At 42.3% G+C, this 27,604-nt stretch overlaps 1 protein-coding gene across 1 annotated transcript in view; it reads left to right on the top strand.

The window, feature by feature from the left end:
- Positions 1-27,604, top strand: part of CAMK1D (calcium/calmodulin dependent protein kinase ID) — a 388,582-nt gene that overhangs the window by 333,341 nt on the left and 27,637 nt on the right. The window contains exon 6 of the mRNA XM_077169413.1: positions 15,244-15,319. Coding sequence (XP_077025528.1) covers positions 15,244-15,319 — 76 coding nt within the window. The remainder of the gene's footprint in view (positions 1-15,243; positions 15,320-27,604) is intronic.

Here is a 27,604-nt window from a genome sequence, read left to right as displayed (position 1 = left end):
TGTGTCCCTACATTTTCTTCTAGAAGCTTTATAGTACTACTTCTTATATCTAGATGTTTGTTCCACTTTGAGTTAATTTTTGTATAGGGTGTAACGTAAGGGTCCTCTCTCATTCTTTTGGCTATAGATATCCACTTCTCCCATGCCCATTTATTGAAAAAACTATTTTTGTACCAGTTCAGTGGATTTGGGGGCCTTATCTAAGATCAGTTGACCATAGATTTGGTGGTCTATTTCTGCACTTTTGACTCAATTCCATTGGTCAATGCTTCTATCTTTGTGCCAGTGCCATGCTGTTTTGACCATTGTGGCTTTATAATAAGTTTTAAAATCATAAAGTATTAATCTTGCCAATTAGTTCTTTTTTTTAGGATGCTTTTTTAGCTATTAGGGCTCTCCTTCCTTTCCATATGAATTTGGTAACTAGCTTTTCCAAGTCTTCAAAATAGGTTGTTGGAATTTTGATTGGTATCCTGTTGAACCTGTAGATCAATTTCAGTAGAATTGACATCTTAACTTTATATAACCTTCCTATCCATGAACAAGGAATGTCTTTCCACCTATTTAGATTTTCTTTAATTTCTTTTAGCAATGTTATGTAGTTTTCTGTATACAAGTTCTTTACATCCCTAATTAATTTTATTCCTAGATACTTGATTCTTTTAGTTGCTATTTTTTTTTTTTTACTTAATTGACTCTTCAGTTAGGTCACTGCTTGTGTATAGAAACCTTATTGATTTTTTTGCACATTAATTTTGTATCCCACCAGCTTGATGAATTTGCTTATTAGCTCAAGTAACTTTGCTGTAGATTTCTCAGGATTTTCCAAGTATAGGATCATGTCATACTATATTTGCAAATAATGAAAGTTTTACTTCTTCCTTTCCAATTTGGATGCCTTTTATTTCTTTGTCCTGTCTGATTGCTCTACCTATGACTTCTAGTAAAATATGGAATAATAATGGTGGCAGAAGACATCCTTGTCTCATTCCCAATCTTACGGGGAAAGCTTTCAGTCTCTCTCCATTGAGTATGATGCTGGCTATGGGTTTTTCATATATGCCCTTTATCATATTAAAGAAGTTACCTTTGATTCCTACTGATTGAAGTGTTTTTTTTTTTCAGAAAAGGATATTGAATTTTGTCAAATGCTTTTTCAGTATCAATCGAGATGATCAGGTGATTTTTCCCTTCTGATTTGTTAATGTGCTGTATTACATTAATTGATTTTCTTGTGTTGAACTATCCTTGCATCCCTGGTATAAACCCCATTTGGTCATGGGGTATAATTCTTTTAATATGCTGCTTGATTTGATTTGCTAGTATTTTGTTGAGAATTTTTGCATCTATGTTCATTAGGGAGATTTGCAGGTAGTTTTCCTTTCTTATAGCATCCTTACCAGGATTTGGTATTAAAGTGATGTTAGCTTCATAAAATGAGTTAGGTAGTGTTCCTTTCTCCTCAATCATTTGGAAATGTTTGAGCAGTACTGGTTTTAGTTCTTTTTGGAATGTTTGATAAAATTCCCCTGTGAAGACATTTGGCCTTGGGCTTTTCTTTGTAGGAAGACTTTTGATGACTTCATTCCATTGTGATCAGAGAAAGTGCTGTGAGTAATTTCAATATTTTTAAATTTATAAAGACCTATTTTGTGCTCCAGCATATGATCTATCCTGGTGAATGTTCCATGAGCACTAGAGAAGAATGTATATCCTGGTGTTTTGATGTGTAACATGAATATGTGTCTGTTAGAGCTAGTTCATTTATCGTATGATATCTGATAACTTATCAGTTTAAATTCTCTATTTCCTTGCTGATCCTCTGTCTGATTGTTCTATCTATAGAAGAAAGTGGTGTTTTAAAGTCTCCTACCATTATTGTTGAAACATCTATTGCTCCCTTCAGTTTTGCCAATGTTTGTCTCAGGTACTTTGGTATGCCTTAATTGGGATCATAAACATTTATGATTATTATTTATTCTTGGTGAATTGTCCCTTTTATTAATATGTAGTGTCCTTCTTTTTCTCTTATGATGTCTTTACATTTAAAGTCTATTTTGCCTTATATATTAGTATAGCTATTCCTGCTTTCTTTTGGTTACAACTTGCATGGGAAAAACTTTTCCAACCTTTCACTTTCATCTGTGTGTATCCTTGTGTCTAAGATGAGTCTCTTGTAAGTAGCATATAGCTGGATTATAATTTTATCTGTTCTGTCAATCTGTATCATTTAATTGGTAAGTTTAGTCTGTTAATTTCAAATTTATTACTGTAAAGGCATTTCTTGAATCCACCATCTTATCTTTTGGGTTTTATTTGTCAGATTTATATATTCTTTTCCCTCTTTCTCTTTTTATACTTTAAGTTACCTTTATTGGTACTCTTCAATTCTGTGCCTTCCTCCAGACCTCCCTCTCCTATTTTAGTTCAGCCAGTTTATTGTAGGGCTGGTCTTTTGTTGACAGATTCTTTCAACCTTTGTTTGTCTGTGAAAATTTTAATCTCTTCCTCAGTTTTGAAGGATAGTTTGGCTGGGTACAGAATTCCTGGCTGGAAATCTTTCTCTTTCAGAATCTTAAATATATCATACCACTGCCATCTCGCCTCCATAATGCCAATTGAGTAGTCTGAATTCAGTCTTATGTGATTTCTCTTGTATGTGGTAGATTGTTTTTCTCTTGACACTTCCACGATTTTCTGTTTCTCTTCAACATTTGACAGACTGATTAGTATGTATCTTGGATTTATTCTATTTGGAGTTCATTGGGCTTCTTTGATTTGCATATTTATGCCCTTTATAAAGGTTAGGAAGTTTTGCCCCATTATATTCTCAGCTAATCTTCTTAGCCCTATTCTTCTCTCCTCCATCTAGGACACTGATGATCCTTATATTTGTGCACTTTGTTTTGCCTATCATTTCCCTGAGATCTATTTCAAAATTTTTCATCTTTTTTGCCATTTGCTCTTTTGTGTGTTTGAAATCAGTTGTCCTGTCCTCTAGTTCACTTATTCTTTCTTCTGTCTCTTCAAATCTGCTATTGTGTATCTGTAGAAAATTTTTTATTTAATCTACAGTATCTTTAATCTGTGTGATATCTGCTATTTTTCTATTTCTTTCAAATTCTTCTTTATTGTCTTCTGGTGTTTTCTTGATCTCCTTTATGTCATTAGTCATCCACTGATTTTATCTAGTGGAATTATATAAACATCTTTAATTAGTTGTTCCAATGTCTGTATTTCTTCTGGTGTTTTAATTTGGTCATTAGGCAGGGCTATATCTGTCTGCTTCTTGATATGCCTAGTGATCTTCTGTTGCCTTCGAGGTATGTAAGTATCTTGATAAGGTTACTTTGGAAGTTGATTTCCTTAAGTTGTCTAAAGTTTTGTATTTGCAGGATGGATGTGGAGCAGGATGTGGGAGCACAACAGTGCCATGATGGGTTGCAGCACAGATATAGGCACTGGTTGAGGACACTACACTGGTGCCTTTGAGCCTGAGGTGCAGGGCGTGGAGGTGCAGTGTGGGGGCTGTGGGGCCAGAGTACAGCTCAGGTAGGCCTTGTAGTGCAGAAGCAGGGTGCAGCATGGGGGACGCAGAAGTAGGGCATGGCAGGAAGTAGATGGGGGCACTGAGTGGATGCACGGGGGCTGGTGGGCAGGCTGGATGTGTAGACGTGTGATGCATGGGGGTTGTTGGTATCAGGGTGTGGGGTAGGTGGCACAGAGGTCAGGGTATAGGGAGGGTGGGCACACGGTGTGTCCTTGTGTAGGCAGACGGGTTCAAGGGGCCTGGGATGCAGATGTGCAAGTGTGTAGGGGTGGAGCACAGATCATGGGGGTTGTTGGATGTGGATCAGGGACAGGTGATGTTGGGTGGGGAAGGCCCTATTATGGGTGTACAGGTGGGGGAGTGGCAGGGGTGCACACGTGTGCAGGGCATGCTATATAGCACAGATGCACATGTAAGGGCATGCCAGCTGTGGAAGCAGGGAGCTTGGGGGCTTGGGGGGGGAAGGGTGTGCACATATGCAGGTCAGGGGGTTGGGGTGCAGGGGTCAGGGGTCAGTGCACAGATATGTGGGCACCTGGCAGGCAGGATGTGGCTGTGCATGTGCATATGTCTGTGTGGTGGGGCTCTGGTGTGCACAGGTCTAGGGGGCAGGACCCTGGTGTGTGCTTGTACTGAGCTCAGGAGCAGCGGGCCGGAGTTGCACTTACATGGTCTGGGGACGAGTGTGGGCTGGATGTGCAGGTCAGCACTTGCCAAGAACTGGGGGCCATGGTATGGGTGCATGCATGCATGCATGGGTGCTGTTCTTGAAAGCCCTGACACTGTTGTGCACATGCGCAGAACTCAGGGGGTCAGGTCAGGGTTGTGCAACTACATGGGCTGGGGTGGGCGTGGCCTGGGTATGAAGGTGAGTACCCACATCCTGGATGCACTGGCCCAGTGGGCAAGGGGCAGGGAGGGGGAGGTGGGGTTTGAGGGGCTGGGTGCTGGTGTGCAGGTCTTAGGAGGGGCTGGGTGAGGTGGGACTGTGTTCTTGCTCTGGAGAGATGGTACCGATTGGAGCAGGTGTGTGTGCACGGGATGGGAATGTGCGGCAGCGATGCATTGGCATGGGTTGGGGCGGGGGCTCTTGGAGCGCAGTGGGGAGGTGGTGAGGGGTTCAAGTGAGTGGATGTGGTGGGAGTCGCAGGTCTCAAGGTGGGGGCAGTGTGCGTGATGGGAGCCCATTCAAGGAACATGGCTTAGCGTACTTTCTAGTCTTTGTCTCCCTGTCTGTGCACTCCTGAGGGCTCCAGGCTTCCATTTGGAAAGGGGCACATTAGGCTGTTTGCACTAGCTGGCCAGTCTCCGGTTGTCTGTTCTCAGTTCTTCAGCTTTTGCAACCAGGGCCTCTCTATGTGGTGTAGAATATCCTCTCAGGTCACTTACAGTTGCCTTCCTGTCCCTTCTCTAGCTGTTCCTTAGAGCAGGGGTGAACTCAACCTATACTATTCCACCATCTTCCCAGAATTCCTCCATGGGGCCTTTTTTTTTTTTTTTTTTTTTTTTTTTTTATTAACGGAAAGAAAAAAAAGAAATTAACACAACATTTAGAAATCATACCATTCTACATATGCACTCAGTAATTCTTAACATCATCACATAGATGCATGATCATTGTTTCTTAGTACATTTGCATCAGTTTAGAGGAACTAGCAACACAACAGAAAAAGATATAAAATGTCAATATAAAGAAAAGAAATAAAAGTAGTAGTAATAGTAAAAAACAACAACAACAAACAAACCAACAAGCAAACAAAAACAAAAAAAAACCCTATAGCTCAGATGCAGCTTCATTCAGTATTTTAACATGATTACTTTACAATTAGGTATTATCGTGCTGTCCATTTTTGAGTTTTTGTATCTAGTCCTGTTGCACAATCTGTATCCCTTCAGCTTCAATTACCCATTGTCTTACCCTGTTTCTAACTCCTGCTGAACTCTGTTACCAATGACATATTTCAAGTTTATTCTCGAATGTCCGTTCACAACAGTGGGACCATACAGTATTTGTCCTTTAGTTTTTGGCTGGATTCACTCAGCATAATATTCTCTAGGTCCATCCATGTTATTACATGGTTCACAAGTTTATCTTGTCTTAAAGCTGCATAATATTCCATCGTATGTATATACCACAGTTTGTTTAGCCACTCTTCTGTTGATGGAGATTTTGGCTGTTTCCATCTCTTTGCAATTGTAAATAATGCTGCTATAAACATTGGTGTGCAAATGTCCGTTTGTGTCTTTGCCCTTAAGTCCTTTGAGTAGATACCTAGCAATGGTATTGCTGGGTCGTATGGCAATTCTATATTCAGCTTTTTGAGGAACCGCCAAACTGCCTTCCACAGTGGTTGCACCCTTTGACATTCCCACCAACAGTGAATAAGTGTGCCTCTTTCTCCGCATCCTCTCCAGCACTTGTCATTTTCTGTTTTGTTGATAATGGCCATTCTGGTGGGTGTGAGATGATATCTCATTGTGGTTTTGATTTGCATTTCTCTAATGGCCAGGGACATTGAGCATCTCTTCATGTGCCTCTTGGCCATCCGTATTTCTTCTTCTGGTAGGTGTCTGTTTAAGTCTTTTTCCCATTTTGTAATTGGGTTGGCTGTCTTTTTGTTGTTGAGTTGAATAATCTCTTTATAAATTCTGGATACTAGACCCTTATCTGATATGTCATTTCCAAATATTGTCTCCCATTGTGTAGGCTGTCTTTCTACTTTCTTGATGAAGTTCTCTGATGCACAAAAGTGTTTAATTTTGAGAAGCTCCCATTTATTTATTTCCTTCTTCAGTGTTCTTGCTTTAGGTTTAAGGTCCATAAAACCACCTCCAGTTGTAAGATCCATAAGATATCTCCCAACATTTTCCTCTAACTGTTTTATGGTCTTAGACCTAATGTTTAGATCTTTGATCCATTTTGAGTTAACTTTTGTATAGGGTGTGAGAGATGGGTCTTCTTTCATTCTTTTGCATATGGATATCCAGTTCTCTAGGCACCATTTATTGAAGAGACTGTTCTGTCCCAGGTGAGTTGGCTTGACTGCCTTATCAAAGATCAAATGTCCATAGATGAGAGGGTCTATATCTGAGCACTCTATTCGATTCCATTGGTCGATATATCTATCTTTATGCCAATACCATGCTGTTTTGACCACTGTGGCTTCATAATATGCCTTAAAGTCAGGCATCGCGAGACCTCCAGCTTCGTTTTTTTTCCTCAAGATGTTTTTAGCAATTCGGGGTACCCTGCCCTTCCAGATAAATTTGCTTATTGGTTTTTCTATTTCTGAAAAATATGTTGTTGGGATTTTGATTGGTATTGCATTGAATCTGTAAATCAATTTAGGTAGGATTGACATCTTAACTATATTTAGTCTTCCAATCCATGAACACGGTACGCCCTTCCATCTATTTAGGTCTTCTGTGATTTCTTTTAACAGTTTTTTGTAGTTTTCTTTATATAGGTTTTTTGTCTCTTTGGTTAAATTTATTCCTAGGTATTTTATTCTTTTAGTTGCGATTGTAAATGGGATTCGTTTCTTGATTTCTACCTCAGCTTGTTCATTACTAGTGTATAGAAAAGCTACAGATTTTTGAATGTTGATCTTGTAGCCTGCTACTTTGCTGTACTCATTTATTAGCTCTAGTAATTTTGTTGTGGATTTTTCTGGGTTTTCTACATATAGTATCATATCGTCTGCAAACAGTGATAGTTTTACTTCTTCCTTTCCAATTTTGATGCCTTGTATTTCTTTTTCTTGCCTAATTGCTCTGGCTAGAACTTCCAACACAATGTTGAATAATAGTGGTGATAGTGGACATCCTTGTCTTGTTCCTGATCTTAGGGGGAAAGTTTTCAATTTTTCCCCGTTGAGGATGATATTAGCTGTGGGTTTTTCATATATTCCCTCTATCATTTTAAGGAAGTTCCCTTGTATTCCTATCTTTTGAAGTGTTTTCAGCAGGAAAGGATGTTGAATCTTGTCAAATGCCTTCTCTGCATCAATTGAGATGATCATGTGATTTTTCTGCTTTGATTTGTTGATATGGTGTATTACATTAATTGATTTTCTTATGTTGAACCATCCTTGCATACCTGGGATGAATCCTACTTGGTCATGATGTATAATTCTTTTAATGTGTTGCTGGATACGATTTGCTAGAATTTTATTGAGGATTTTTGCATCTGTATTCATTAGAGAGATTGGTCTGTAGTTTTCTTTTTTTGTAATATCTTTGCCTGGTTTTGGTATGAGGGTGATGTTGGCTTCATAGAATGAATTAGGTAGTTTTCCCTCTGCTTCGATTTTTTTGAAGAGTTTGAGGAGAGTAGGTACTAATTCTTTCTGGAATGTTTGATAGAATTCACATGTGAAGCCGTCTGGTCCTGGACTTTTCTTTTTAGGGAGGTTTTGAATAACTAATTCAATCTCTTTACTTGTGATTGGTTTGTTGAGGTCGTCTATTTCTTCTTGAGTCAAAGTTGGTTGTTCATGTCTTTCCAGGAACCTGTCCATTTCTTCTAAATTGTTGTATTTATTAGCGTAAAGTTGTTCATAGTATCCTGTTATTACCTCCTTTATTTCTGTGAGGTCAGTAGTTATGTCTCCTCTTTCATTTCTAATCTTATTTATTTGCATCCTCTCTCTTCTTCTTTTTGTCAATCTTGCTAAGGGCCCATCAATCTTGTTGATTTTCTCATAGAACCAACTTCTGGCCTTATTGATTTTCTCTATTGTTTTCATGTTTTCAATTTCATTTATTTCTGCTCTAATCTTTGTTATTTCTTTCCTTTTGCTTGCTTTGGGATTAGTTTGCTGTTCTTTCTCCAGTTCTTCCAAGTGGACAGTTAATTCCTGCATTTTTGCCTTTTCTTCTTTTCTGATAAAGGCATTTAGGGCAATAAATTTCCCTCTTAGCACTGCCTTTGCTGCATCCCATAAGTTTTGATATGTTGTGTCTTCATTTTCATTTGCCTCTAGGTATTTACTAATTTCTCTTGCAATTTCTTCTTTGACCCACTTGTTGTTTAAGAGTGTGTTGTTGAGCCTCCATGTATTTATGAATTTTCTGGCACTCCGCCTATTATTGATTTCCAACTTCATTCCTTTATGATCCGAGAAAGTGTTGTGTATGATTTCAATCTTTTTAAATTTGTTAAGACTTGCTTTGTGACCCAGCATATGGTCTATCTTTGAGAATGATCCATGAGCACTTGAAAAAAAGGTGTATCCTGCTGTTGTGGGATGTAATGTCCTATAAATGTCTGTTAAGTCAAGTTCATTTATAGTAATATTCAGGTTCTCTATTTCTTTATTGATCCTCTGTGTAAATGTTCTGTCCATTGATGAGAGTGGTGAATTGAAGTCTCCAACTATTATGGTATATGTGTCTATTTCCCTTTTCAGTGTTTGTAGTGTATTCCTCACGTATTTTGGGGCATTCTGGTTCGGTGCGTAAATATTTATGATTGTTATGTCTTCTTGTTTAATTGTTCCTTTTATTAGTATATAGTGTCCTTCTTTGTCTCTTTTAACTGTTTTACATTTGAAGTCTAATTTGTTGGATATTAGTATAGCCACTCCTGCTCTTTTCTGGTTGTTGTTTGCATGAAATATCTTTTCCCAACCTTTCACTTTCAACCTATATTTATCTTTGGGTCTAAGATGTGTTTCCTGTAGACAGCATATAGAAGGATCCTGTTTTTTAATCCATTCTGCCAGTCTATGTCTTTTAATTGGGGAATTCAGTCCATTGACATTTAGAGTTATTACTGTTTGGATAATATTTTCCTCTACCATTTTGCCTTTTGTATTATATATATCATATCTGTCTTTCCTTCTTTCTACACTTTTCTCCATGTCTCTCTCTTCTGTCTTTTTGTATCTGACTCTAGTGCTTCCTTTAGTATTTCTTGCAAAGCTGGTCTCTTGGTCACAAATTCTCTTAGTGACTTTTTGTCTGAGAATGTTTTAAATTCTCCCTCATTTTTGAAGGACAATTTTGCTGGATATAGGAGTCTTGGCTGGCAGTTTTTCTCTTTTAGTAACTTAAATATATCATCCCACTGTCTTCTAGCTTCCATGGTTTCTGCTGAGAAATCTACACATAGTCTTATTGGGTTTCCCTTGTATGTGACGGATTGTTTTTCTCTCGCTGCCTTCAAGATCCTCTCTTTCTCTTTGACCTCTGACATTCTAACTAGTAAGTGTCTTGGGGAACGCCTATTTGTGTCTAATCTCTTTGGGGTGCGCTGCACTTCTTGGATCTGTAATTTTAGGTCTTTCATAAGAGTTGGGAAATTTTCAGTGATAATTTCTTCCATTAGTTTTTCTCCTCCTTTTCCCTTCTCTTCTCCTTCTGGGATACCCACTACACGTATATTTGTACGGTTCACATTGTCCTTGAGTTCCCTGATACCTTGTTCAAATTTTTCCATTCTTTTCCGGATAGTTTCTGTTTCTTTTTGGAGTTCAGATGTTTCATCCTCCAAATCACTAATTCTATCTTCTGTTTCTTTAAATCTGTCATTGTAGGTATCCATTGTTTTTTCCATCTTTTCTACTTTATCTTTCACTTCCATAAGTTCTGTGATTTGTTTTTTCAGTTTTTCTATTTCTTCTTTATGTTCAGCCCATGTCTTCTTCATGTCCTCCCTCAATTTATCGATTTCGTTTTTGAAGAGGTTTTCCATTTCTGTTCGTATATTCAGCATTAGTTGTTTCAGCTCCTGTATCTCATTTGAACTATTGGTTTCTTCGTTTGACTGGGCCATATGTTCAATTTTCTGAGCGTGATCCGTTATCTTCTGCTGGCGTCTGGGCATTTAGTCAGATTTCCCCGGGTGTTCGACCCTACAGGTTGAAAGATTTTTCTGCGCAGTCTCTGGGATCTGTTCTTCCTATCCTGCCCAGTAGGTGGCACACGTGGCACACGCCTGTCTGTGGGTTCCACCAGCGAAAGTTGCTGTGGGTCCCTCCACTCTGGAAAACTCTCGCCGTAGGGGAGGCCCGGCAACCGAAGCGTCCCGGAAGAATGCCAGCCGGCCCGGGGTTCCAAACGCGGGGAGGGTCGCCGGCTGTCGCAGCACAGGAGAGCGTCCGGCCAAACTAGCTAGTCGGCCCGGGGCACCAAGCGTGGCGGGAGGGCGCCAGCTGTCGCAGCCCGGGAGAGTGCACTGCTCCCAGCCGACGGGGGAGTCACGTGTTTGGAAGGGATCCCCCGGTCACTGTTCTCTGCAGTCTGGGGATTTCCGGCCCAACTATCTCAGCTGTTCCGGGGGGCCTCGTGTGGTGGGGGCACCAGCCGCCGCGGCCTAAGGGGACCGCCTGTCCAATTCTACCAGCTGGCCTGGGAAGGTGGAAGGGAGGGACTCCGGTCGCTTGCTGTCCCACCCAGGAAAGCCCGTGCCCCTTGGTGATCTCACCGGAGCTGGTTCTCCCAGATAGTCAGCCGTTCCAGGATGGGGTACGCTGTCCCTTTGATTTCCCTCGTGGCTCCGGGAGCTGCTCTGTATTATCTCCACTCCCCCAGTAGTTGTTCTGGAGGAGGAAAGGTGAGGGCGGCAAGGCTGTCGAGGCTGGTGGCGGAGGAGCACGGTGAAGGCGGGGGAAGAGGGCACCGTGTTGGTTGGAGAGCAGCCGGAGCAGGAGGGGGAGGAGGGGGGGTAGGGAGGTCGGGCGGCTCGGCTGCTGCGGGGCGCGTGCGCCGCGCGGCGGTCCGGCGGAGAGAGAGAGGGGGTAGGGAGGTCGGGCGGCTCGGCTGCTGCGGGGCGCGTGCGCCGCGCGGCGGTCCGGCGGAGAGAGAGAGGGGGTAGGGAGGTCGGGCGGCTCGGCTGCTGCGGGGCGCGTGCGCCGCGCGGCGGTCCGGCGGAGAGAGAGAGGGGGTAGGGAGGTCGGGCGGCTCGGCTGCTGCGGGGCGCGTGCGCCGCGCGGCGGTCCGGCGGAGAGAGAGAGGGGGTAGGGAGGTCGGGCGGCTCGGCTGCTGCGGGGCGCGTGCGCCGCGCGGCGGTCCGGCGGAGAGAGAGAGGGGGTTCCATGGGGCCTTTTAATAACTGTTCTCTCTGAGCTCCAATTAAATTATTCTGTTCAGATCCTCCCTCCAATGGAAGGTGTCAGGGTGATGAAGACTCCTCGCCAGCCCATCTCACTACACGTGAATTCTGCTTCGTCCATTTAGAAGAGACCATCCTATCTCCTTGACTAAAGGTCTCTACCCATGCCCCAGGGCAGGTCTGAAGAAGAGACAGACTCATGGGGCTTACTTTCCAAGGCTTAGATGGAGACTTTCCAAGGCTTAGATGGAGTTTTCTCCCCACCTTCTTGGCCCAGGAACTCACATCTATCCTGAGAGTTAAAGTAGAACTGTGATTGTTTGAATTATAGCAGAATCAGTGCCATGTGGCATGAAGTTGACAATTTGGAAGTTTGGCTGGTTCTCAGAGGGAAAACTGGCTCCTAAAAAAGACCTGAGTCAGACTCTCCCTAGCCAGCATGCTCCACCACAGCTGAAAAGATTTGAGAAAAATGGTGATTTGTAGGGTGTTCTAGTTTGCTGTACCCCTCATTTGCTTGTAGGCCCAGAGGCCACTTTACCCACGTGGGGCTCCTTGCCTTCCCCTGGGGAAGATTGGCTTCTCATTTCCCTAAAATGAAGACAACTGCTGCCTGTGACGCTTAGGTTGGGCAGCAGGAGGGAGAAGGTGAGCTATGTCAAGGATAGTTCTCCTTCACTCCAGTGAGGAAGAGCTGGGCAAAAGCTTGCTTAGACAAAGTGTCTAGACAAATTGGCTGGAGCTCCTTGCCCTGGATGGCCCTTCCTGACCCCCGCCCAAAGCGAGAAACAGAAGACCAAGATGACAATAGTCTCAGTCACACAAATCCCGCCAACTGCGTCCATTGTCTTTATTTGCTTATGCAAGAGTTCAGAGCACCTTTTATTTTTAAAGAAGAAATTTGAACCAGATTTTGTTTCAGATGCTCCAGAAAGAGATGTAACATGTGGTTACATTTTATAAGAAAAAAAGAAAGAAAAGAAAAGAACCTCCTGAGAAAGCAAAAGGTTTAACTGCCTCCAATTAGTTAAGAACATTCACGTGATTGTGCTACAACGCAGATACGAAACAAGACAAAAAAACAAGAAATGTCTGTACCAGTACCTACTTCCACTCCCAGTATATTTACCTGTTACTAGTTTAGAACTTTTTCCTTCCCATCCATGTTCCCAGATCCAAACCAGAAATCCTTTTTCCCCCAAATCATATATTTGATGTTATAAGCTTTACCAATTGAGCAACATCTCATACTTAAAAAATTATGTAATTATTGTCTGTGGCTTTGAGACTCTCAGTGTCTGCCAAGTAGCATCCAAGCTCCAAGTTGCATAAAAATCTGCCTTTGTTTTTTCACAACTCTGCTGTGTCTTACATGATCCCCTACAGTAGCAAACTGGCCAGATGGACGGGAAGTGTTTGATGTGTCCCTGGCTGTGGGGATTTCCAGAATAAAACTGTTCTTTATTCCCTCTTGTTTTCTGTGCAATGGATGGTGGTCAGGATGTTCCTCTTTCTACTGGCTGCTCATGAGGGAGAGGAGGAGAAGGGATGTAGTTCTGTGTTGGAATCCCCATCAGCACCACCACCATCCATGGGACTGGAAGTGTGATGATGGAGAGCTCAAGAGAACACAGGGCATAAGCTCTTCCTGGGAGTAAGACCTGCTTCTAGGGCCCCTCTCATATCTCAGCCCAGTGGATTGGCTCAATTGTGTCCATAAACTCTGGAAGTTGCTTGTCAGAGGTGCTGACAGCTTCCTTCTCTGTACTCCTTTCCCAGTATTTATCCCCAGGTGGCACCTGGCATGTGACATGAGTTGATGCTCTCAATTAAGCCCTGAGCTCCCTGTCTCTCTTTTCCATTTGTCACTGGAGTCTGTGGCATGGCTGGGCCAAGCCAGGCTTGTCATCCCCAAGGAGTGCTGCAGCCTGTCACAACACGAGCACCCCACCAGCCCAGGCTCTCTTGGAGGGAAGCTGGTCAGGTGATGTTCCATGAGCTTTGTCTGCCTCTTTTAACCTTTCAATTGGGCCATGAGGCTGGCATGTGGGGCTTGACAACAAACTCCTGGCAAACACATCACCTCCCACCATCTGTGCCTGGATGGCCACAGAGAATAACCTCTTGAATCGGGAGGACATTTGCTGTGGTAAATGCCCTTTTACCAGTTGCCATAATAGAAGAGTCTGAGAATAATGTTCTTAGTAGTTATGGGGAAAAGGAAGTATCTGTGCAGCCAGCTCACAATTATCCCAAAGCGTTCTCCATTGTGTGAGCTCTCTGCTTTACAGTCTGTTTCTCCTTTGCTATCTCCATTGAGGATGAACAAAGCAAAGACAGGAGGTACACACTTATTTATTTTGCACTTGTTTGGAAAAATGTCTGATATGTTTGGAGGAATTAGAGACTGAAATTTAAAATGAGATTTGAGGATTATCTGTGGGTTTTGTTTCTCACTGTCTTAACTGGAATCAATCAACAATTATTTGGATCCTTTTTTTAAAGTATCTTCAACAGAATGAAAGAGAGGATTTCTCTTCCCATTTTCTGCGAAGGGACTTTTTTTTACAGACTGAAACAACTCTCACCTTAACAACCAGTATATTCTGGAAAGAGCAGGGGCAAAGATCAGATTGGCTTAGGTTTAGATCCCAACACTTCTGTATTTACCTCTGGGACATTGGACAAGGTGCACAACTTCTCTGAGTGCATTTGCTTCATCTATAGGCTGTGGGTCCAGATATCATCAGTGTTTCTATTTGTCAAGGTTACATGAGGAAGGGTTTAGAATGGCCAGCAAGAGGCCTAGTTCCATGGCCACCACTTAACACGGACAGGGTCCCCTTGAGAGGAAGGGGTATGGGGCAGCCTGCCAATCCTGGAGCCTGACGCTGCCACTTCCCAGAACCTTGAGCCAGTCACTGGGCCCTTCAGTGCTTGTTCCCTCGCCTAACATATGGGCATGATGAAGGCGATGATTGTGACTATAGTGCGAGGAAATGCAGCCAAGAGTCCTAGAACACAATCCCAAGTATAATGAGGAAGTGAGATTTGGTAGCATTTTTCTGGTTTCACGGTGAGAAAATGAAGTGATGATATATAACCCATCCAAAACCCTGGAGAATGAGCCAATAGAGACCCAGTGCAGAGTCCCAAAGACCAGGCTACAGGTCTAAGTGCTCCTGGATTGTAAGCTGGGGGGTAGCTGCAGGGGCTCCACCTTCCCAACCCCAAAGCACCATCAAGGCCCTCCTCAGGGGCCAGAAATGGTTCCTTGAGTTGAGTGGAAGTGAATTCACAAAGGGGACACAACCTTTCTCCATCTCCTCCCAGTCTGGATTGATTGCTTACCCAGCACTGACATATAAAAGGCACCTATTAAATTTCCATTGATTGATTTGATTTGATTGATTTTGATGGATAATCTCCAATTTCACACACACATGAACACAAAATACCCTCATTTTTTCTAGTTAGAAAAAGTGACAAAGCAGGTCATATCTTTGCTCAGTTTTTAGATTCACAAAATTTTCTGCCAAATAGCTGACAGAAAAAGAAAAGAGGGGAAAACTAAAAATTCTCATATGTCTTATGCTCTCAAATCATCAGGTTTGTGTCTCTCCTTTGTCACCTGCAGCTCCTGAAGTCCTTGCCCAGAAACCTTACAGCAAAGCTGTTGACTGCTGGTCCATCGGGGTGGTCGCCTATATCTTGTAAGTGTTGCTTTGCCACCTTGCTCTCGGGAGGAGGGTACAAACTACTAAGGAAATATTAGGGTGCCTCTAAATGAAATTACAATAAGAAAAAATGTAGTGAAAACAGAAATTCAGCCTCGTTCCCTTCTGGGTACCTGATCTCCAGGCTCCGGGAAATGCAGCCACAAGCCATAGGCTTGTTGCAGTTATTTCAGGAGGCTCAGTTTCATTTTTTGTCTTTTTGTTTGGTTTAAGTCTACTATAAAGTTATCCTTTTAAATTACAACTTCTTTTTATAGTTATACTTTCAAAGCTGATTGAGAAGCATCATTTTAGGGTTGGATTAGGCCAACCAGTTTATTTAATTGATAGGAAGTGAATTTCCCCTCCTGGCCATGACCAAAAAGGGGACTGTTTTCCAGCAGATGGAGTACCTGGTAATTGGAGAAAGTCTAAAAGTAAGTGGGACCCTGCTCCTCTCAGGAATGTTGGGAACATCCCTCCTATCAGTTGACTGTGTTTCATTTCCTGGGAAGAAATGGTCTCCCTACAGCACACATGTCACTAACCAGCTTTGAAAGTTTAGGGTGGAATTGGGTGCTAGCACCTATAGACTCTCGCCATGATTACAAGAGATGTTATCCACTATGATGATATGCTTGTAGGGCAACCACTTATGGAGATAGCCCAGCTGAGCCATAAAACAATACATTGGCTTTACAGAGCTGCCACTTACAAAGCACAGTGACTCCTGACATGGGCCAAGTGGGCTGGTTGCTCAATGTGCACAGAAGTCAACGCTGTGATGCCAGGATCTCAAGAAAAGAGTTTATTGTGAGATCAACCAGCAAGGAGACAGGACACAAGCCTTAGCTGTGTCTCCCTGAGCTGAAAATGTTTGGGACCTTTACGCAGCAGAGATAGGTGGGTCTAGGGTAGTGGTTTAGGGTCAGCAAAGTAGGTTAAGGGGTAGGCTTAGGTGGAGCACACACATTCCCAAATCATGCTATTTCATATGCCACATGCTTAAACATGGAAGCCTGACATGATCGGTGGTGTTTTTTACTATTATAATTAGGCAGAATGGAGGTCATGGCTTTTCCTGCCAGCATGTGCCTTTATGGCTAGAACTGGCCAAGGCTGGCTTTAGCAGATATTGCAAAGGGAGAGGAAACTAACTTATCTTGTGGTGAAGCAAGCTGCTTATGAATAAATATGAGGAGGTAGAAGCCTCAAAAAAAGGAAATGGAAACTTCTGTAAACCAGTAAGGGAGGGGTTGCTTTAGTGGAAATGTGAGTTAGTAGGTGGCACTGTCAGTCCCCCCTTTTGTTATTTCATTCCTCATTCTTAAGGAATTAAGGGCAACAAGTGCTCTAACTACTTTCTGCTGGCAAGGGAAGTTCATTGGGGTTTTAAGAATGAAACCTCTTGGCTTGAAGCTGAAGATATTCTCTGGGGGGAGGTGTGGTTCTAGTATAGGCCCACACTCATTTCTGGTTGATGCTGCTGAGAAGAATAGTTTCATGGGGTGTAGTGTTCTGGAAACAAAGGAAACTAGTAGTTTAAGTATTACCAGTCTCAATATAAGGATTATTGTTATGATTATTACTGGATTCACAATTGGCAGAAGATAGCTTGGGTAAGTAGCTTCTAATGGACTCCTGAAAGGTTTGTGCAGATGAATTATTCATATTATGCAACCAAATTCTTGTTGATACAGCTTTTGTATATTTGATTCAGTTTGGATTGAGGTATTTGTCCAAGTACAAGAGGTGTTTACTGTTTGCATACGCCTCCTTATTCTGCTAACAGATGGGTCCATTGCCATTGGCTTGTCCGTGACTCCACTGGCTAGAGTGTCTATGGTGATTTGAATGGTTTCAAGGGCTATGACAATAAAGTTAGCAAGGTCTTCTGCCATAGCTATCAAGTTGTACAGACCTGCTTTATAATGGGCCAACCCACCCCATGGATACCAGCCCTATTGCTAATCGTAATCCAGCTATGATCATACCTAGTGCCCATTTATTATTATGATCAGTAGGTTGGCATATAGAAAAATCAGGCTTTAGATACACTACAGTGCATTGGCCTTTTATGCAAGCATTGTTTAAACATTTGGAACATCATAACTTGAGTATCAAAGATACCTTCTTCAAGGCCTTTAAAAGGTAAATGGCTTATGGAAAACTTCCACAGATAAATATATATTCCTTTGAGTGACAGAGGATTTCCCAAGAAGTTTTCTGTGGAGCCCATATATGATGAAATACTTTAGAGCTCTCTAGGGTTTTGTTAAGGTCATGACAGAGAGCAGATAAAGGCCTACTTCATAAGGTTCTACATGAGAAGTGTAACTTGCAGGAGGGGTGTTTTAGTAAGTAAGCTGCTAGAATACAAGATATCAAAACTGGAACAGCTTTTAAAAAGGGGAATCTAATAGGTTACAAGTTTACATTTCTAAGCCTATAAAAATGTCCAACTAAGGCATTTAATTTAGTTGGGAAAGATACCCTAACTCAAGGACGGTCAATGGGTTAGAACACCTCTGTCAGCTCGGTAGTCACGTGGCTGGCTTGCTCCTGGGCTCCATTGCTTTTAACCTGTGTTCCTGTGGGAGTCCCTCCCTTTGCTTCACTGGGGCTGGCTTTCATCTCTTGGCTTCCTTTGGCTCTCTCCAGCTTCTGGCTTCCTTAACATCTCATAGTGACGTTTGCTGGGTCCCAAGCATCTGTGTCAGCTCTCTCTCTCTATCAACTCTATTGTTTCCGTAGGCTCTTTCTCTGTTGGTTCTGAGGTTCCTGTGATTTTTGACTCTCTCCAAAATGTTTCCTCTTTTAATGGATCCCAGTAAACTAATCAAGACCCACTTGGAATGGGTAGAGTTACATCTCCATCTAATCAAAGGGCACACCCACAATTGGGTACGTAACATCTCTGTAGAGATAATCTGATCAGAAGTTACCAATCCACAGTGTTGAATTAAGATTGAAAGAAACAACTGCCTCCACAAGATTGGATCAAGATTAAAACATGACTTTTCTGGGGCACATAATACTTTCATAACAGCACAAGGGGTTTTTGAAGGTTTTCTTTCATTTGTTTCAGTTTCTTGGTTTTTTTAACATGCTAATTCCAGGATTGGTCATTATCAGAACTTTGGAAGACATAATAGGTGTAAACTTCTTCCTCTGTTTTTATGATTCCCTTCATGAAGTCCTGGCGGATTGATGTATCATTAGGGACCCTGTTCATTGTATAATTGCATGTAGTTTGATTATAGTTGTCTGCAAAGACCCAAAATATGCTGGCTCTGTGACCTTATAAGAATGTGGGGCAGCTGGGAGGAACTTAGGAGTAGGGTCCCTAAGTTTTGATTTGCTAAAGCTGCTGGAATGCAATATTCTAGAAATGGATTTGGCTTTTACAAAGGGGATTTGTTAAGTTACAAATTTACAGTTCCAAGACCATGAAAATGTCCAAATTAAGACATCAGCAAGATGATTCCTGGACTCTGAAGAAAGGCTACTGGCATCAGGAACATCTCTGTCTGCTGGGAAGGTACATGGCTGATATCTGCTGGTCCCTGCCCCTGGTTTGTTCCTTATCCTTCTGATTCCAGTGGCTTTCTCTCTGTGTCCTCAGGTCTTCTCTGGGGCATTTCTCTCTTTAAGCATCTGCAGGTCTTCTCTCAGCTTCTCCGGGCACACTCCGGATTTCATCTCTTAGTGTAGCATTTCCCAGGGTATTTTTTGTCTCCAAGCCTCTGTTCTTTCTTCAAAATGTCTCTGTCTTAAAGGACTGCAGTAAGAGGATTAAGACCCACCTTGAACGGGTAGGGTCACATCTTCATGGAAACATCTTAATCAAAAGGCCCCACCTCTTCTGGAATACATAACAGTTTCAGACCAGCATAGGTTCTATATCCTCCACCCTTTTCCAGGGATTGATTATGATGGGGGTAAGATAGAAGGGGCTACAGGTGAGCAGTTCTCCATCTATAGGAAACCCAAATTTAAGATTCTGATGACTCTTTAGAGGGATCAAGTCTGGAACCTGGAGGAAACTGAGTGCTGGTATAATGATGCAGGAAGAGGATTTCGTATAAGGATTTGGGTGATATATCCAGCAGTCTTTCAGTTTTCCTCACTAGGCTGAGGTTTGGAATAATTTGACAGTGGAATTTTCTTTCCACTTTTCCATGAGACAAGGGAGGTTACAAGTGGATAAGAGTAAGAGTGAAAAAATAATGACATTTTTATTATCTAAACTAAAAGTACATTCTTTAAGTTGATGGCTACAATTTTAGGCACTTAAATTGAAGACACTGAGTACTATGAATTATTCACTGCACATAAAAAAAGATTCCAACCTTTAGGTAAGACACATACAGACACTAGCTGATAAAATATTATTAAAAGATCCAGCCAGTAAGAAAGAGAATACATGGCCAAGCAGTACAATCTACATTAAATATGACTTATCTTGCTATTTCTTCCTGAAAAGCAGTTTGGAATCTGTGATGGGTTCATAGGTGTGACCCAGGGCTGGAGAATCTTGATTAGGATGGCAGTTTTGCTTCAGTGTTGAGAGATATGAAGCCTCAGCCTTCCTTCGCGAAGGTAGACAGTTACCTCCTTAGAAGACGATGAGCTTCACTCTTGAAGGATGGACCCAGTTAAATGCCCGGTTACTTAACAGGAGAGTGAGAAACAAGTGAGACTTGACAAGGTCCATCCCATTGGGCCTTTAATTGGCTCTCTGGGTGCTGCATTTTCTAGTTTCTAAGAAACACCTGGGTTAATACAGTGCAGGGGAACATTGGTGGGCAATAGGAGCCTGTCTGAGGCTTATTGGCTTATTATAGAGGTTGCCTCCTAGGGATTGAAGATGCTTTATACTTTCTGACTCAGTAGTTATATGTTCAGTGTCCTATTAGTTTTAAGGAAGGGTCTTCCAAACATTATTTCATAGGAGTTTAAACCAAGCTTGCTTCTTGGGGCTATTCTGATCTAAGCAAGACAACTAACAGAGCTCTATCCCAGGTTATATTAGTCTTCTAGAAAATTTTGGCTAGAGTTTTCTTTAAGGTATGAGTCATGTTTTAAGTCTTTCCTGTGGATTGTGGTCTCCAGGATGCATGTAGTTTCCAAGAAATTCCTAAGATGCTGGACACATCTTGAGTTACTTTAGGAATAAAGGCGCTTCCATTATCACTTTGAGTGGAAAGCACACCCCAAACCAGGGAATAATTTCCTTTAGCAAAGCTTTAGTTACTTCAGATGCTCTCTCTGTTCTGAAAGGGAAAGCTTCAATCCGTCTTGGGGAAGTATCCACAAACACAAGTAGACATTTGTAATTTTTACTTGGGCTTTTGACGTGACAGTGAAGTCTATTTACCAGTCTTTCCCTGATGTGATTCCACATGCCTGGACCCCCTTTCTAGGCAGTAAAGGCCTGTCTTGGGATTGTCCTTGAAGAAACAAGATATGCTTGTGTCACACTTTGTATGGTTTTTCTCATATTAAGACCTACAGTGTATTTTAATTACTGTTAGTACATGGCATCTTTCCCATAGCAAGTGCCTTGTTGAAGATGGGTGACAATTCTTTAAATTCAATTATCTGAGATTAGTACTACTTCTTCTTTATTATAAACCCAGCCTTCTGTACTGGTTTTGATTGGTTTCCTTGTGTCTCTGGATTATATTACAGATGGGGAGGATGTAATGGGTTGGGAGGAAATCCCCATTCCTCAGCTCTTGATATGTCATTTGAAGAATATTTTGGTATAGATGGTTTTAATGGTAATGCTTGGTATCAGGGTTACATTGACTAGGGTGTCTGGAATTTGGCCTCCTTTTTTGCTGCCTGATCTGGTAAATTGTTCTCTGTTGCTATTAAGTTATTATTCTTTTGATGTCCAGGACAATGGATGACTACAATTTCTTGTGGCAGCCTGATAGTATCTAATAGGGCTAGAATTATGTCTTGTTTTATCTCCTCTTTGCTGATAATAACAGAAACTCTTTCCTTCCAAATAGTCCCATGAGCATGGACGACTCAAAATGCATATCTGGAATCTGTATATATGTTCACATTTTTATCTTTTCCTAAGTGTCAGGCCCTGGTGAGGGCTATGCATTCTGCTTGTTGAGCAGAAGTAACTGGGAAAATGTCCTTGGCTTCATGTTCCTCTTGTAGGGTACCTATAGCATACCTAGCTCATCCTTGTCATTGTTCCAAGAAGCTGCTTCCATTGGTGAACATCTGCAGATCTGGGTTTTCTAGAGATTGATCTGTAAGATCAGGGCAACTAGAATAAGTATCTTCAAGTATTTGTATACAGTCGTGCTCTGATTCTCCTTAATGGTTGGGAGATAATGTAGTGGAATTTAGAGAAGAGATCACTTTTAATTTCACACTGTGATTGTCTAGTAGGATGGCTTGGTATTTGCCTTCCAAATGTAAGAATATCCCCCTTTTTGCTTTAGGAGTTGCAACACAGTGAGGAGTGTACACAACTGCAAATTGTCCTAAAGAAAACTCTGTTTCTTGCAGTAAGTCATAAGTGGCTGCTCCTTCCTGGAGACAGACTGGTCACCCTAGTACTACAGCATCTAGCTGTTTTGAGAAATAAGCAACTGGTCTCTGGATGCCACTAAGGTTCTAGGTTAATACTCCTATATTAACTTCTTGTTATTCATGGATAAAAGTTTAAAAATTGTGGGGTTTTTTTTTTTTTTTTTTTAATGTCTGGGAGACCTAGATCTGGAACAAAAAAGTCTGTCTTTTATTTTATAGAATGCTTTCTTTTTGGCATTCTGTTCAGCAGTTCTTGATCTCCACTTTTTAAAGCTTCATATAAATATTTAGCTAGAAGTCCAAAACCTAGCATCCAAATGGCATAATCATGCTATTCCTAGGGACCTAGCAGCTGGCTTCAGGTGGTTGGCTTAGCTACTCTGGCTAAGGCTCCTATTGTGTGTAGAAGTACGGTTCTCTGCTCTTTTGACAGTTCAAACCCTAAGTATTTCACAGTAGGCTGTGAGACCTGAGCCTTTTTCTCAGACACCTTATACTCCCAGTATGCAAGGAAATTTAAATTTAAAATGGTATTGTGGTCTGATGCTTCCTTTGATTTTCTAACAATCAGGATGTCATCTATGTATTGCAAAAGCTTTCTGTCTTGAGCTGCAACGGTTTTAAGTCCCTACCCAAAGTTTCCCTAAATAATAGAGGTGCATTTGTAAATCCCTGAGGAAGCACAGTTGAATAGTATTGTTGTTTTGCTTATTATCACGCTCCTCCCATTCGAATACAAACATTTCCTGAGATTCCAGGCCTCGTCGCACACAATAAAGCATCTTTTAGATCTAACACAGTGACCAATAAACAAGTTAACAAGATGCGTGGATTTGGCACTACTGGATGGATGGCCTCTACTATTTGTTTGATAACTTTCAAATCCTTACAAACCTATGCTTTCTTTTGGAACCTGGTTCTAGGACGGATGGGGTATAATTGTTACAAGGTGTTCTAGTTTGCTAGCTGCCGGAATGCAACACACCAGAGATGGATTGGCTTTTAATAAAAGGAGATTTATTTTGTTGGTTCTTCAGAGGAAAGGCAGCGAACTTTCCACTGAGGTTCTTTCTTACGTGGAAGGCACAGGATGTTCTCTGCTGGTCTTCTCTCCAGGCCCTTGGGTTCCAACAACTTTCCCCGGGGTGATTTCTTTCTCCATCTCCAAAGGCCTGGGCTAAGCTGCTAGTGCTGAGATGAGGAATGCCGAGCTGCTAAGCTGTGCTACATTGCGTTCTCTCATTTAAGCACCAGGCAATTAAGTCAAACGTCACTCATTGCAGCAGACACACCTCCTAGCCGACTGCAGATGTAATTAGCAACAGATGAGGTTCATGTACCATTGGCTTGTGTCCACAGCAACAGAACTAGGTATGCTCACCTGGCCAAGTTGACAACTGAATCTAACTAACACATGTCCACCCCTTGTCAACTTGGCAACTTCAAGCATCACCTTAAACAGATGCAAAAAATTCTGTTCTTGCTGTGGACCTGTGAATCTCAAAACAAGTTGTCTAGTGCCAAGATGCAAAGGAGGATATTCATAGGATATAGATTGTCATTTCCATAGGGAGAAATTGGAAGAAACACAGATGTAAAACCGCAGGGCAAGCGCCGTGGGATCTCAAAGTCTGAAAGTCATTTATCCTTCGGCTTTAGAAAGTGGCAGTCCCACCCCTTCCAAGGGACCATGCAGTGGCCCGCCTCTTTCCAAATCAACCTCGGGGAACATCAAGGAGACCACCTCTGGGCTCCACTCTCTCCAGGTATCAGGGCCACCCCTGGGCTCTCTGCCATTTCTGGGGCACACGCTCAACCCCTCCACATGGTAGCAGCCAGGCTCTCCCAGTCCCCCAAGGAGCGTTCTATGCCTTTTCCAAGGCCTGAGGCTGCACAGCTCTTCCACTGCAATGAGAGGGGAGACTCATCCTCGCCCTTCAGGGTAAACTCACCCTCTCCATGTATATGGGTGGGCCCCCTCTCCTGGCCGAGGTTTCTTGGCTTCAGACTCGAGCTTCCATGGTTCTTACTCTGCAAACTCCAATTTTTCCCTTTTGTGTCCTCCTTTGCCAAGATTGGCAGTGGTTCCATTTACACCAACAGTCTCTTCAGGCCCTCCAGGACCTCTCCATCATTCTCTTCACAGTTCCTCCAAAATCTTCCCTTTAGCCATCCAAAAATTGTTCCAACATATCTGGTATTTGCAAACCGCAGCAGCACCCCACTCTCCGGTACCAACTGTTCTAGTTTGCTAGCTGCCGGAATGCAACACACCAGAGATGGATTGGCTTTTAATAAAAGGAGATTTATTTTGTTGGTTCTTCAGAGGAAAGGCAGCGAACTTTCCACTGAGGTTCTTTCTTATGTGGAAGGCACAAGATGGTCTCTGCTGGTCTTCTCTCCAGGCCCTTGGGTTCCAACAACTTTCCCCGGGGTGATTTCTTTCTCCATCTCCAAAGGCCTGGGCTGAGCTGCTAAGCTGTGCTACATTGCGTTCTCTCATTTAAGCACCAGGCAATTAAGTCAAACGTCACTCATTGCAGCAGACACGCCTCCTAGCCAACTGCAGATGTAATTAGCAGCAGATGAGGTTCACGTACCATTGGCTTGTGTCCACAGCAACAGAACTAGGTATGCTCACCTGGCCAAGTTGACAACTGAATCTAACTAACACACAAGGAGATTGATAAAGTCAAGTTAACTGCTGTTTAAGAAGAGTCTATTAATGGTTTTATGCCTTCTTGGGCTTCTTTCTTCAATGGGTATTGTTTGAGATTAGGAATTTTTCATGTTAGGTTTGACTCTTATCTGGACCAACTCAGCATTCCTAGCTCTCCCCAGCATCCCATCAGCCGACAGCTCTGGCTTTATCTTTGAAAAGATGTTTTCAGGCGTCTCCATCTGGGCTGAAGGGCACAAGCCAGGTCCAGGGGAACTTCAGTGTCTGGTTTATCTTTTGGAAAGGTTATCTGTGCATTTGATTTGATGAGTAGGTCCCATCCAGGTAAAGGACACTTAGGCATATAGAGAAAAGCTGTGTTTTAAATTGGTATTTCCCAGGTGACATTGAAGAAGATGTAAGAAAGACATTATTTGAAACTCCAGACACACCAATCACTGCAACAGTGTTTGGAAGGAGAGTCCTTGTTTCTGATTTAAAACATCAGTGTCAATTAAGAAATCTATAAGCTTCTTTCCCACTAGTAAAGATATCCGGGTTTCCTCATGGGATACATCACCATGTGTCCAATAAGTTGGAAGGTGACACTGGGCCCCATCATTTCTAGTCATTCTTGCCCTCTGCTGGCTGTGACATCTGATATGTGGATTTGCAGGTGCTCTAGCTTCCTGTCTCTGGGGATGTTTGGGGCATCTTTGCCTCCAGTGGTCTTCCTCCTTGCCATAGGCACATTGTTGTGACCCCAAGAGTCAGGTAAGCCTTTGGCTAGTCGGCGGGGACCCTAGGGGCCTTACATTGCCTTTAATTCATCTTGTTCAGGTTAAGCTCTGGCCGGTGGCTACTCCCAGCAAGATGTCTTGACACTTCAGCTCCTCTTCTTCACATTTTGGTTTTGGTTGTTAAAAACCTTGAAGACAGTTTCACCCAGTTGAAACATTGGCATTCCTAGTCTCCCTTCTAATTTCCACAATTTCTTCCTTCTATCTGGAGCACTTTGACTAATAAAAGTCATATTGATTAATTCACATCGTTCAGGTGTTTGGGATCTAAGTCGGTATATGGCCCATATTCCTGGAATATCCTTTCAAGAAAGGTGGAAGGATTTTCTTTTGGCCCCTGCTGGATTTCTTGGACCTTTTTAAGACTTCTTGGTTTTGAGGCCCCTTTTTGCATCCCAGTTATTCTGCACCCCTTAGAGTGGCCTAGCTTAGCTCGGCCCAGTGAGGCTCTGCTGCAGGAGTGACTGAGAGCCCTGGACACTGGACTGGCTTCAGGCTGTAAGTCAGCAAATCCATCAGTTGCTTGCCTGGCTTTCTCCAGGAATATCCTTCACTTCTCAGGGGTGAAGAGAGTATTTGAAAGCACTTGAATGTCTGCCCAGAGATATGAATAGCAAAAATAGAGGTAAAGAATTTCTCTGTTTTCTTGGGGTCATCCTGGTATGACGGCGTGTTATTTTTCCAATTATACAAAACAGAGGTGGAGAAAGGAGAATGCACACAAATGAATCCTCTAGGGTTTCTCTGATCATCCAATCCAACCAGAACTTGTCTGGGAATTATCCTGCCTGGGACTGGGTACCAACCCTGGTGAATTGTGTGCCCTGAAGGGCATGGGCTGGGGAGACCATTCCTTCCTGACCAGTAGATGATGATGAACTGAAGAAAGACTCATTCTGAGGTGAGAGAGCATCTTCTTCCTCTTGTTCCCCAGCACAGGGAGGTGGGGAAGCCGAGGTAATTCTAAATATGGTAAGGAATGGCTCTCTTAGGGGCTGGAGTCTGGTAGAACCTCTTTTAACATGTGGCCGACACATTCCTGATTTCTTAGTTGCTTTTTCCAGTGAGCGCCAATCCTGAAAATTCTTCTTTTTTGGATCATAATGTGACTTTTTTTTCTATAAATTCTTGTTCTGACATAGAGGCATAAGGGACTGTCCATCAGACATGTCATCCCATTTCTCTGTTCTTTTAAAAACAATTCTCACTGCAGTATAGTGTTATAATTGAGGGATATGTTCGCTGGACACTGTTCTCCAGAGTCTAATTTATATTGGGCCAGGCAGTATTTCAGAAAAATCTCATCCTTTTCTTTTTCATAGACTCATAACAGAATGTAGACAAATTATCCAAGACACATTTTAAAGGACTGCAACCATCAGTACTATTACCATTTCCCATGATTACAACTTTTGATTTATTCCACTTTAACATGAGATCTACCAATAAGATGAAAGAAGCAGTGGAACTCAAACTCACAACCAGAAATCAAGTAGGACTCAACCCCACAACAAGAATGTATGTACTTTAGCGACTGACTTTCATAAGCCTGGGACCTGCACCTGGTAACCAAGCTGGACTAAGTTGAAACTCACACCCACAAATTTCATCAACAACAATGTTCTAGTTTGCTAGCTGCCAGAATGAAATATAACTAGAAATGGAATGGCTTTCAAAAAGGGGAATTTAATAAGTTGCTAGTTCACAGTTCTAAGGCCGAGAAAATGTCCCAATTAAAACAAGTCAATAGAAATGTCCAATCTAAGGCATCCAGGGAAAGATACGTTGGTTCAAGAAGGCCGATGAAGTTCTCTCTCAAGTGGAAAGGCACATGGCGAACACAGTCAGGGTTTCTCACTCATCTGGAACAGCATGTGGCAAATACGGCATCATCTACTGGCTTTCTCTCTTGGCTTCCTTTTTCATGAATCTCCCTGAGAGACATTTTCCTTCTTCATCTCCAAAGGTTGCTGGCTGATGGACTCTCTGCTTCTCATGGCTATGTCATTCTGCTCTGCTCTCTCTGAATCATTCATTCTCCAAAATGTTTCCTCTTTTATAGGACTCTAGCAAACCAATCAAGACCCACCCAAATCGGTGGAGACGCATTTCCATAATCCAGTTTAACAACCACTCTTGATTGGGTTACATCTCCAGAGAGATGATCTAATTACATACAGTATTGAATAGGGATTATTCTGCCTCTACGAAATGGGATTTTGATTAAAACATGGCTTTTCTAGGGTACATACATCCTTT

This window comes from Tamandua tetradactyla, chromosome 7, assembly GCF_023851605.1.
Source record: "Tamandua tetradactyla isolate mTamTet1 chromosome 7, mTamTet1.pri, whole genome shotgun sequence".
NCBI classification, from domain to species: Eukaryota; Metazoa; Chordata; class Mammalia; order Pilosa; family Myrmecophagidae; genus Tamandua; species Tamandua tetradactyla.
Note: the sequence above shows the minus strand (reverse complement) of the source record. Positions and strands in the feature narration are given on the sequence as shown.